The following is a 12,827-nucleotide window of genomic DNA, read 5'->3' on the forward strand; positions in this document are numbered from 1 at the left end:
AAGTTTACATTATTTACACGCGGTACCCTGCGGACCTCGCAGAATGTCAGCTTGTAAGGTTTGCGGAAAGATGGTGTAAATAACGTGGGTTTAGCCGCGGCCCCCGTTGTGCCGTAATGCTTAACTGCCTGGTTCCGTCAATCTCTCTTTTAAGAGCATCCTTGGGAGTCGGTACGTTTGTTCTTACGAGGAGTGAAAGGAACGAACGAGATGGAGCGGTTAGAAATGTTGGGGCGAGTCCGTGCAGACGGGACCGGGGAAGGTTATGGACAAGGTCATGCTCTATGAATAAATGACAAGTCGTGTTATGGTTACATGCGATACAAATAATGGTATGGACAGGACTGCTATTTGATCCAAAAAACATAATCACGGAACGAAAAACACATAAAATCACTCTTTAAAAGGCAAACTTTAGCCCAGAACCAAGCATAACGTAATCAACGTATAACCTGGGGCTTTTAAAGATCCGGTATACATAAACATAGAATCTGCCAGCAGGCCGGCCCCCGTTTCTCCTGCTGTAAATACTCAGACCTTAATCAGTCGTTGGTCTCGTCTTAGATTCAGGAGCCGTATGTCTATCCCATGTGTGTTTAAATTCCCTTACTGTATTACCCTCTACGACGTCTGCTGGGAGGCTGTTCCATTTATCTACCATCTTCTCTGTAAAAGTAAAACTTCCTCTCTGTAATTCATTTTCATCCATCCAAAAGGGAAATAAACCCTATTTTGTACATTTTGCAGTAAATTCTGTGTCCTGTCACTATATGTAAATGCAGAGGCGTCCTGGTGGCAATGTTTGGGGAACACGGTTTGTGAAGCCGTTCGGCAGTCATACGGTGTTCTGGGCATTAATTAATAGTAACAAAGTGACGCGGAGGTAGCGATGAATCGTTCCATCTCGACTTACAACTATGTATCTAAAATGTACAGCCGACTTTATCCAAGGCTAACGGCAGAAATAGGAACCGTCCCGAGGCCATCTGGACTATTTTCTACTAGCTGTAAGAGATAAAAGCGTACTTACCGATAAAATAACCCCAATGTAATATTTAAAGGGACAGTCTAATGTCCCCGACGCCCATACTACATAAAAATGCATATTACCGTGCAAGGACTTTAATACACATTCTCCAGAAAGGAAAAAATAACAGCATTATTATTATTATTCTAATCAGTATTATTATCAGCCATAAGGTTGGCATTTGTCCCACTAAGAAAGAATGCATTATAAATTAATTATTATTTTAAGTACTTTAATATGAATTCTTACTTGCCATGGTAAGCAGGGGATCTGTTACGTCTCACTTGTATCGCCTGCCGACCAAGGAGCTGGGGCAGTACAAGGGTGATCATTCATTTAGTGTTATCAGATGCTTTAATGTATCCCTCACTTTCTTGGACCCTGTCAAATCCAGTTTTACCCCCATAGATACATTTATCACATAACCAGATTAAGCAGCGAGGGCCTTTAATGAAGTTTACAAGTGCGTTCGCCAACCAACAAGCCAATGCAACTAGAATAGCGGACTATCATAGAAAACCATTTGAGGCACTCAACCATTGGGCCACCCAGAACGGAGATGTGAGGCAAATTCCCCTGCAAGATGGAACCAACAACCCCAGACATATGTTTCGGCCTTCATTGGCCTCATCAGTGTGGTCTGGTTGGTATCCCTCTAGGAACGAGAGAGCTAGGAGGTCCCCCTCTGGACTCACCATTTGACTTCAGATGAGCTCCAACAGACCCCTGAAGATTGAAACTTGAGATGCCCCCAAAGAGGAGGCACATGGTAGGACAGGCTATGAAGAAGCTGTCCGTTCTTCGTGTGATACAACAGAGGATTTTTCATTCACGAGACTACGCTTAATTCCCATACAACAAAAATGACTTGACGTGCCGTTAAATACCCAACATATCCTTCTAATGTCAGGCCAGGGGAAAGGGGATTAACCAAGCCCTCCTTAGACATAAACCCCCTATTAGCACCTCCTTGAACCCCCTCTAATCTTAAGGCATTCTTAAGGGGTTATGTGCAATTCCCACAGAACGGTAGAAACCGCGTGGCAGTAATGGTACCAGATGCGCATAATAAATGGCTTCAATTAGCCAGTATTATCTCTTTTGAGAAAGAGTGAGAATTTTGCCACTATTAATTCACAGGCTCCTCTTTTAATAAATACCCCCCAATCGTGTTTAATGAAGCATAAAAGAAGACCTATTTATTGAGTGGTGCTTTGTCAAACCCTACCATTCCTTTGGGACGGAGACAGAATGTTCAGTTAAGGTGACAATTCCGTTGCCTTTCATAAAAAGAATAAAAAACAAGGAGACATGTTTTAGGGAAGGTATTCTGTCTCCTTCATGGTAATTATCAAGGATTTAAAAAGGAACTGAAAAAAGTCAACTGTGCGGTCAAGAGGGATACGTGATTTACAGTGAATGGTGGTGAATTAATACAAAAAAGACAATAAAAATTGCCTATATAATGTGTTTTTAATGGATCAGCAGTTTGCTGATCTTTCATAAAAGACTTAAACAACAACCTCAACTGTAGTTACAAGAATCGGAATAACCTTTCTTGATTGCATCGCTGATCCGATGGCTTGGGCTACTTTTTCAAAACCCATATTGCAGATAGTTAATAACATCCCTCAAAGGAATGAGCCATTTCGTTTGAAAGATTTGGAAAATGGTAAACCCAAACATGACCTGCCTGTAACATTAATGGAGTTATGTACATACCAGTGTGTCTCAGGGTAACTGCCCCAACGTCAGTGTCCCAGGGGCAGATTCTCAGGGTCCTCCTTCCTGCCCTACGTTCTGTTGTGATCATATATAAAACTGCCAATTGGTGCTCTTGCTACCAGCACATTATGGTTGATATCCCTGCTTGAATACAGGTGATACCATTACGTAAAAATACACTTAATTGAAAGTTTTCCCCCTCCTCGTCTATTTCTGTAAGTCTAATTGCTATGTTCCATACTACTTGTCATGTCCCGTTTACCTACTGTATAGCATTGTGGAATATGTTTGCGCAATATAAAAAAACGATAGGTAATAATAAATCCAGGTTTCCATGAGAACCGCTATTAGAGCCATTTGGTTAATACATTTAGCGAGTCATTGCATAGAATTTTCAGGATGGGCTGTTAAAGGGTTAATATGTAAAAGTTCATTTAGAAAGCTCCCAGGTATGGTTATGTATCTTTGGCCAGTGCTCAATTATTATTATTTATTGTTTTATATAGCGCCATCATATTCTGTAGAGCTGTACAATGGGTAAATAAATGTCTATACCTTAACCCCTTCCAAAAACCGCCCACAAAGAAACCCCTATGGACGTCCCGGTACGTCCAGCCCTTCGTGCATCGTCAGGGACACATCCCTGCCGCTGCACGGGAGACCAGGCTGTCGTTTGACAGCCTGGACTCCCCCCTGGCAGCAGAAGCCGGCATCGCCGGCTTTCTGCTGCCCGATCTCCCGTAACAGCTTCCGGCATGAAAGATGGTAAGCTGTTACAGTTGAAAGTGCCCGATCGGGCATTCCCTTCCGGGTTACGTCACTGCTGACGTAACCCGGAAGGTCATCGGAGGACAGGATATCCCCTGCGGTGATATCCTGCCCTCCGATGAGGCACAGAGACGCTGCGATCTCTATGCAGGTCTGTGAGGACCTGCATAGAGATCACAGTGTGATCGGTGCAGGGGGATCGCGGGGAGGGGAGTGAGAAACCATCTCTCTCACACCCCCCCCTCCTGTCCTGAAAGAGAAAAGCTGAAAAAAAAAAAAAAGTTAATTCATAATAATATAATATTAAATAAAATAATATTAAATAAATCATTAAAATAATAATATAAATAATACAAAAAAAAATTATAATGTGAGCTGTGATGTCATTGTGACACCACTGGCATGTTCAGGAGGTCCCTAGGAGGACCTCTAACCGTTTGTGTAAAAATAATATATACAACAAAAAAAAAAATGTAAAAAAAATGAAATAAAAAAAAAATATAAAAAAAATATAATTAAAAAAAATTATTAAAAAACCTTACTTCCCATTGCCCTAGCATAACATCTAGCCAGTATAAACCTTCTGCCCCCGTTCACAACCCCCAAACCCGTTAAGCCATAGGCATAAAAATTATACAAAATTGTACACCTAATAGTATGCTCCCTGGTGCTGGGAAAGTGTGGAAAATCTATATAAATTAGGTATTTCTGAAATCAGGACACCAGAATTGATAAACTTGGAGGGGATTTTCCATCACTTTACCTAATTTTGTGAGGATTCAGAGGGAAAATGTAAAAAAAATTAGTTTATTTTTCTAATCTTCGCTAGTTTTTACTACATTTCTCATTCTAAATTTTCAGCTAATCATCCAACTATGGTATCAAACGAAAGCTCTATCTCTCCTTGAAAAAACAATATATAGTTTACATGGGTACACAATTCACAGGAAAAGAGAATCATCGCTAAACTGACATACCGCAAAAATGGCAAAATTGCTCTGGGCTTTGAGGTACCAAAAACCCCTGGGATTGAAGGGGTTAAACACGATTTGGGATTAGTGTGACATTACTTAATAACAACACATAACATAGTGGGCTGGAAGTGAGGGTCTGGAAGTGAGGATCCCCAGGGTCGCAGGTGAACTGTGGGCCCTGGTGGAGTGGGAATAGCCATTTTGAGGCCAGCATAATGAACAAAATAAACTCCTGCCGGAAAAAAGTCCTCAACTAAGTTTTAGGTTAAAAAAGGGAAAGTTGAAGAAGTTTTTACTGTAAGTAAAAAATGGGAAGACTGGATGGGCTGGTTCTTATCTGCCACGTTTCTAGCATTTCCAAGAAATTATCGGATGAAGCAATAATCTTCTCAGTATATAGACAACTATTTGAGTGTTGTTGGTAATATTATAATAATTACTATAATTCAGACAATATCATTAAGTTTGATTTGCCCTCCAGGCAAACGGATGTCTGACTCCCCTTCGTGTTAAGTCACACGCACCCTAAAAAGAACTCGTGTGATTATTGTCTTTTTCAACTGCGAAGAAAAAAAAATATGTATTTTATTTTTATTTTTTACTGTGCGAATGTTTTAGGCAGTTCGCGAAAAAGTAAGAAAGTTTTCAAAAATAGACATTTTAATAGTTTACTTTTGTCACTTAATAAAACAAAAGTGAACAGAAGAAAAATCTAAATCAAATCAGTATTTGGTGTGACCCCCCTTCAACCAGCATCAGTTCTTCTAGGTACACTTACTCAGTCAGGCATATAGTTAGGTGTTTGATTAAACAATAACAAGTAGGTGCTAATGATCAGGAGGAATAAAACTGGGTGAAGTACTGCCAAACTCACTAACAAGGTGAGGTTTCTCAGGACAGCTTAATGTTAAAGAAAATAGAAAAAGGCTCCAGGCACTCAAGGGTTCCACTCAGGCAGGTTTATTGAAGGAGAAGGATAACAACGTTTCGACCTCACGATGAGGTCTTTATCAAGTTAACCACACAAGCAAGAGTAAAAGTTTAAATAGCACATATCAATAAATGGATAGCCAATCAAAAGACCGATCTAATCTAACACCATGTGTAGTATAATTGCTAATCATGTATTAACATAGGTAAAAATTCAAAAGTATACAGCCCATAATAAATAAATGAGATACTTGCAGATGTTAAAAGAAACCAGTGACAAATAAAGAAATATATTAAGATCCATATGTATTAAATAACCAAAGGGAATATATTAAGAAAACACCCATAAAGTATGTGCAATCAGTGTATGTAATAGGCACTTACAGAGATTTAACTAGTGCAGTTCCATGTAAAAACAATCGGTGTTAATACTCCAAAAAAAAAAAAGAGTGTGAATTAAGTCAAACCAAACAACCAAATCGGCAAACGCAAATATGCTGATTAAAATAAGAAAAAAAGCAAACATTTGTCAGCACTAAAGCGTGGTGACGTTCTGCGCATGCACAAGCTTATTCCATGCATGCGCAAGAGCATTATCTCTGATAAAATGGTGCAGGTGTAATCATAAAGTGCAATAGCTTTACCAAGTGCATATATCATCAGATCACCATCTGTTATCTTAAAGACCAGACAAATAGTAAAAAGACAATATCTATTGTGAAGGAATAAATAGTTATATGACACATATTGTGAAGAAAACAAATAAAAGTCACTGGTTCTTATAATATAGATAAAAAACTTGAATATTTACAAAAACCAAAAATGGCAAAGTCATCATAAATTATATTAATATACAATGGTATATTATAATGTGACACAATCAAATAAAGTGCAAAGTAGGTATAAAATGTAGCCAATTCTAAGAAAGTTAATAAAGTGCATCGATAATAGAGGTCAGCGAAAAAGTACTCAAAGTGTAAGACATTCAGTGATGTATTTTAGAGAGAAGAAAGTTTTATTTTGCACAGAATACCTTAAAGTGACACAGTGCTATTAAATTATTGATGAAATCATGTGAATTATGAGGGTCTGAAACTAATATAGGACGACATCAGCACATGTAGAACAAACAGAGAGTAAAGAAGTTGAATCTAAAAGAAAAAAAGAATAAAAATTGATCATAAAAAATGGAAAATAAAGAAAACACAACATAAATTTTAAATAAAATCAAATAAGAGGCATCAAGTCAAATTCATAATTAAGACCCCTAGGAAAGATGGTATCCAATTCTTTAATGCAAACCCCCCCAATATAATAATTTTTATATTTTTTTCTACATATGGTGTTAGATTAGATCGGTCTTTTGATTGGCTATCCATTTATTGATATGTGCTATTTAAACTTTTACTCTTGCTTGTGTGGTTAACTTGATAAAGACCTCATCGTGAGGTCGAAACGTTGTTGTCCTTCTCCTTCAATAAACCTGCCTGACTGGAACCCTTGAGTGCTTGGAGCCTTTTTCTATTTTGATTTACTGGGGAGCTGGCCCTTCCTGGCACAGCTAAGCACCTGAGTTCCTGTGGGGGGGGGGGGTGCAGATTCCTGATCCTGGTGACCAGCTTAATGTTAAAGGTCTTACACCATAGAAAGACTGAGCACAGAGACAAGACACAAGGTAGTTATACTGTGTTGGCAAGGTATCTCCCCGGCACAAATTAAGGCAGACAGGCGTTTCCAGATGTTCTTCCCAAGCGCTTTAAAAAAATAAATGGCTATTGTTGAGTGCCATGGATGCAGTGGTCAGCCAAGTTAACTTAGTGCAGCAAATGAAAGAGACATCAGGATTACTTCTCTTCACAATCGGAAGATGTCCAGAGGTGCCATCAGCTCAGCATTGGCAGAAAGCAGTGGGACCCTGGTGCACCCATCTACTGTCCAGAGAAGACTGGTCAAAAGTGGTCTTCAAGTAAATCTTGTGGTGAAAGTGGAAACAAGGCCAAGTGACGCAGAAAAATGGCAGCAGGTGCTCTGGACTGAGTCAAAATGTGAAATATTTGGCTATAGCAGAAGGCAGTTTGTTCTCAGAAGGGCTGGAGAGCGGTACCATGAGTGTTTGCAGACAAAAGTGAAGCATGGTGGAGGTTCCTTGGAAAGTTGGGGCTGCGTTTCTGCAAATGGGTGTTTGGAATGTCTCCAGAATGAATGGTCTCCTGAATCCTGGGAAGTATAGGCAGATACTTATCCATCATGCGAGGCATCTGATTGGCCCCAAATTTATTCTGCTGCATGACAACCACCTCAAACATATAGCCAAAGCCATCTTCAGCATAAAGAACAAGGAGTCCTGGAAGTGATGGTATGTCCCCCCCCCCCCCTGATCTCAACATCATTGAGTCTGTCTGGGATTACATGAAGAGAAGCAACTGAAGCTGTCTAAATCCATAGAAGAACTGTGGTAAATTCTCCGAGATGTTGGGAAAAACCTACCTACTGAGTTCTTAAAAAAAAAACTGTGTACGAGTGAACCTAGAAGAACTGATGCTGTTTTAAGGCATTTTGTAATATGAAAATATTATAAATAGTAAAAATTTAACTATTAACGTGTCTTTTTTTTTTTTAAATCATTCTTACTTTACAGCATTTTTTCACAGTATTATATTTCTTTACAATTTTTCTAAATAAGAATGAAAAAATGTATATACACACACACACACATATATGTATGTGTATATTATATATTATATATATATTATATACACACACACACACTTTATGTATGTTTCAATTATGCGTGGGATTGTAATATTAGAAGAATGCCGACTTTCATGCGATTTAAAACGGGGCATGTTACAACACAGATGTCACGTCAATGAAATATGGTGACGTTTTTTATTTTTTAAAATTTTTTACTACTGTTACCAGTAGAAATGAGTGGGCAGGTATCAGATGCTATCACGAGATCAAAGGAAGTCATAACAAAACACAGACTTATGGTTTTATTCAAAACAGCCATATGTCCCAAGTGCCTGTAGCTTCACAGAAACGAGGCCTTTCTTTATGACCCCCGAGGTTCTGCCATTAGAAGCAGAATTCTCTGTTAACATTTTCCGTTCTGCTCCGATAAGCGAGTGCCAATGCCGAGGACGTGCCAGATTAACCCTCTAACGCTTGAGAAAAATTGGTGAGCGGTCTCAAGAGTCTCAGAGGAGGGCCTGAGTTTAACCCTTTGTTTTCTACAGATCAGATACAATGTGATGCAATAGAATATAACCGACATAGTTAAACCGGATGTGAACAGCTACTAATTCCAAGTCAACAGTGGAAGTGGGGCCTAGGGGTTTAAGGGCTATCTGAAGAAATGTATACATTTTTTCCCATGTTGCCCTCTATAAAATGGTATCAGCGTCAACTAAATACTTCATTAGTAGCCAGAGAAGTATATAATTGATTGTTGGAACACGTATGCCCTCTGTGATGATTAAACAAATGTAACAATAAGTTAAATAAGCGATACAGCCCCATTATTATTCTCAATGCACACAGAAGTTCATTTTGGATGGGTTACAGTGTATTTTACTGCATTCAGTCATTACTTATTGGATAATGAGCTTAGTCTAATTAAACTCCTCCCCCAGCTGGTCCTATTGAATCAGGGAGCATACCTCAATATGCTTCTTGCACATGCTCAGCAGAACTCTCATTCAAGTCAATTGGAAGTAAGCTTCCATTGAAAATCAATGGGAACAGCAGCAGTCAATCCCATATACAGAGCATTTCAGAAGTTTGGGTGAAACATATTAAAAATAACTTTTACCGCTACGCTATTTAGAATATTAACAAAAGGTTGCTTGATCCTGTGACACACGCATGACTGGTTGGGGTGTCCTACACGTAATGTAGCATGCGTGTTTTGGGATCCCGGGTGGAATGTCTAGGGTTGATGGACAGCATGGGTGATGATGTTATGGCTGTTGGTGGGATGGTTCACAACTCTTTCATGGATGACTCCAGCTCTTTGACATGCATGCACCAGCAGTAGTAATGATCTTATTAGGACAATGATAAGATTACATAGGGTTCTCCAGTTTGTTGATGTGGAAAGACTTCTCATGTATGGCCGAAGCCACATAAACTCTTAATGGCACCTGGTGGCTCTCCAGCTGTCAACATATAGATAGGTGCTTTTGGTCTCAATGACTGATAATTATTTTCAGGTCACCAACCAAAAATACTTTAATTTTAGCATTTGTATGTCCATTAAACCTGTATAAAGTTATGAAAATGTATTAAACATGAAATTTCATACCCAACCACAATATGGTTTATAAAGAGTAGGGCTCCTTTTACCCCACCCAGGGGTTTTTACTTACCCTTGATGGGCTCGGATGTGCACTGCTCCCCCAAGACCCTGAGTTACTTCTGTCTTCTACATCTGTGGACAAAACAAAAATACATTATAATCTCAGTAAACTTTATCTAAGCGATGTTTTATTTCAACTTGCATTTTAAATTAGAGAGTCGACTAATCTGCAGTTGCATTTAATTAAGAATCACAAGTAGGACTTTTGTATTTATAGTAGGCATCTGACCCGTCTACTTAAACAAACTCATTAAAATTCGCTGCTCGATTTAACAGTCCTGAAAATCAGAAGGCCGAGAGACATGTTGGTTTTTCATCTCATACGTATTAAAAATTTGAAGATAAAGAGACGATCCAGACTTCATATACAACCATTTATGGGTAGTTTGTGAGCTCTTTATGCTATGGGAGTGTAGGGAACCACAATAAACAGATACAAATTACAAATATATATATATATATATATATATATATATATATATATATATAAATATATATATATATATTACCAAAAAAATAACAGAACAGGGCTGGACTAGCAATCACGAGGCAGCCCTAGACATAAGTGCGACCCAATGGCTGGATATGTGAGGAAGGATGCTATGTTTTTATGCTTATGTAGCATGAGGCCGGGCAAATCCAGCTGTTGGCCGCACACTGAAGCACCTGGTACTGCTGGAGCAGCAGAATGGGTTAGTGTGATGCGCTGCTGGCCAGTGGGCCGCCGGGCATTTGCCCAAGACAAACAAAGTGCAGATTTAGCTTTAGTATTAAAAAAAACTACTTTTTTTTTTTATTTTAATTAGCATGGTAAGGCTTATTCAAGGTGAATACATTGTTAAACTCCAATGCACAAAAATATATATTAAATAAAGCAAAAGAAAAACAGCTATGTGACAAGGAGAATCCTCCATCGGACCGCGCTCCCCACAAAACCAGAGCAGTGCCCAAAACTTTTCCTATGAAAACTTGAACTGTTGGAGCTTTTAGGGCTGTAGAACCCTGTGATACCCTCCTACCCAGCAAACATTACGAGCTCCTAGAAAAAGAGAGAAAAGAAAAGGGAGAAACGAAAAGAGAAGAGATACAATTGGGAGGTACAGCTATCTTAAGTTGGCCAATCACAATGTCCCGACGGCTGATTTACAACTTAGAAAATCGAGAAGATGAATAAATAAATACAATCAAACTGGTCCTGAAGAAGGTGTCCTCCAGCCTTCACTATTCTCGGCTCTAATTGAACCGATATAAAACGTCTGGCTGTCAGCGGAGTATAATTGTGTGAAATGAAAGCAGAAAAGGAAAAATATTTCCTAAATGAAGCATAATATGTTTATTAAAAACTGATGGCTGCAATTATACCTTCAAGGGGCACAAAATAGGCCAGTGCTTGATCCCACAGCAGAGAGAGAACAAGCAACTCAAACTGGACCACCATCTAAAACAAACGTTATTGAACACCGTATAGAAGCTTTCCAGAATTTGAGTTGACCAAACTCTTCAATGTGGATCGCTCAATGCCACCCGCAAAACAGAACAGAGACTTGAGATCAGAAATAAAGGACTTGGGAGACGAGTCAAGAGATTTCATAAAAACACAGAAAAAAAGACAAAAAATAGGGAGAAGAGAGAATGAGGGCAATAGAACTTCAGAATGTAAACATGCACGGGATCGGCATATGGTTCCTGAATCAAAGATGAGACCAACGTCCGATTAAAGGAGTCAGGAAAAAAATGGCTCAATTAGATGGGCCGAATGAGTCTGATCTGCCACCAGATTCTATGGTTTCTGTGAAATTTTGAAACTTAAAAGATTAATATCTTGTATATACAATTGTTGAGCTGAAATACTATAGAGGGTAGCGCGTCAATTTTACAAGTCCTTAAACCTGCATGGGGGGGCATCAACATGGCAAAACAGCATACAAAAACTAATGAAGGCAAAAGGACTTACAGGGCATAGTTTGAAAAGAAGCTACTGCGTGGCTGGCCCTGTATAATGTATAGATAAATCGGTGAGGTTCCATACTCTCTTCCTTCATTGGATTATACATTGTGCAGGGCCAGCTCAGCCCTTTGCACCGGAGAAGCTGGCCAGTATAGGCCCTTTACAATGAATAGGAGGTGAAGGAGTTAAAAACGCTCCCCATTGTGGTGTAACACCTAGGAGTTGTTTCTTTTCTTCACGACAAGGGGGAAGAGATGAATAGACGCATAAGGATCGGAGACGCGGCGGAGACGTGTATCAATCAATAAGCTTTAAGAGCAAAAGATATATACCGTAGTGATGTTATTTTATGATTGGATGTTTTTTATTTTTTTATTTTCTTCTTTATGAAATATTATTCTAATTATTATTATTATCTTTTATTTATATAAAACGCCAACAGTTTCCGCAGCGCTTCATACATTCAAAGCGTCTGATAAAAGTAGAACCGATGGACTGAGACGAACCGACACATTAAACCCGGGGGGGGGGGGGGGGATTTTTTCTTTCAACGAAACTGGAAGTTGTGGGCAAGTTTCAGAGACTATCTGACTATACGTGTCCCCGACCTCATCATAACCAAGGAGCCGCCTCTGGTAGTTTCTCCATGATTAAGCAAAGAGGTGGCTTTGCAAAATGCAGATATCTAAAATATATAGTTTAATTGTGCCTGATAAGTATAAGATATATATATATATATAAATATAAAATATATAATATAATAACCACAATTCGGCCTTGTTAAATTCCTTCCTTGTGTTACTCTCTACCACTTCTGCTGGGAGGCTGTTCCATTCATCTACCACCCTCACAAATGCTTCCTAACGTTCCATCTAAGCCTTTGAGCCTCTAGTTTCAGACGATGACTTCTTGTTCTAACATTTGAATAAACTTCACTCCTGTACTTTGTTAAAGCCCTTTATGTATTTAAATGGTTCTATCGCATCTCATCTCTCTCTTCTTTCCCTCTTCTCATCTCACTTTGGCTAAAGTTTAGTGAATAAACCTCTAGGTCTACAAGACGCTGTAAAGGGGGAATGGAGAAGAGAAAAGATG

The 12,827-nt window shown here is 39.0% G+C and overlaps 1 protein-coding gene across 7 annotated transcripts in view; it reads right to left on the reverse strand.

Moving 5' to 3' along the window:
- Positions 1-12,827, reverse strand: part of LOC149284221 (transcription factor 4-like) — a 171,451-nt gene that overhangs the window by 122,592 nt on the left and 36,032 nt on the right. For all 7 annotated transcript variants that reach the window (XM_089497022.1, XM_089497020.1, XM_089497021.1 and 4 more), the window contains one exon: positions 9,795-9,856. In XM_089497022.1, the coding sequence (XP_089353148.1) occupies positions 9,795-9,856 (62 nt within the window). The remainder of the gene's footprint in view (positions 1-9,794; positions 9,857-12,827) is intronic.

This window comes from Sceloporus occidentalis, unplaced genomic scaffold, assembly GCF_023333645.1.
Source record: "Sceloporus occidentalis isolate IW3139 unplaced genomic scaffold, rSceOcc1.0.p SCAF_97, whole genome shotgun sequence".
NCBI lineage: Eukaryota > Metazoa > Chordata > Lepidosauria > Squamata > Phrynosomatidae > Sceloporus > Sceloporus occidentalis.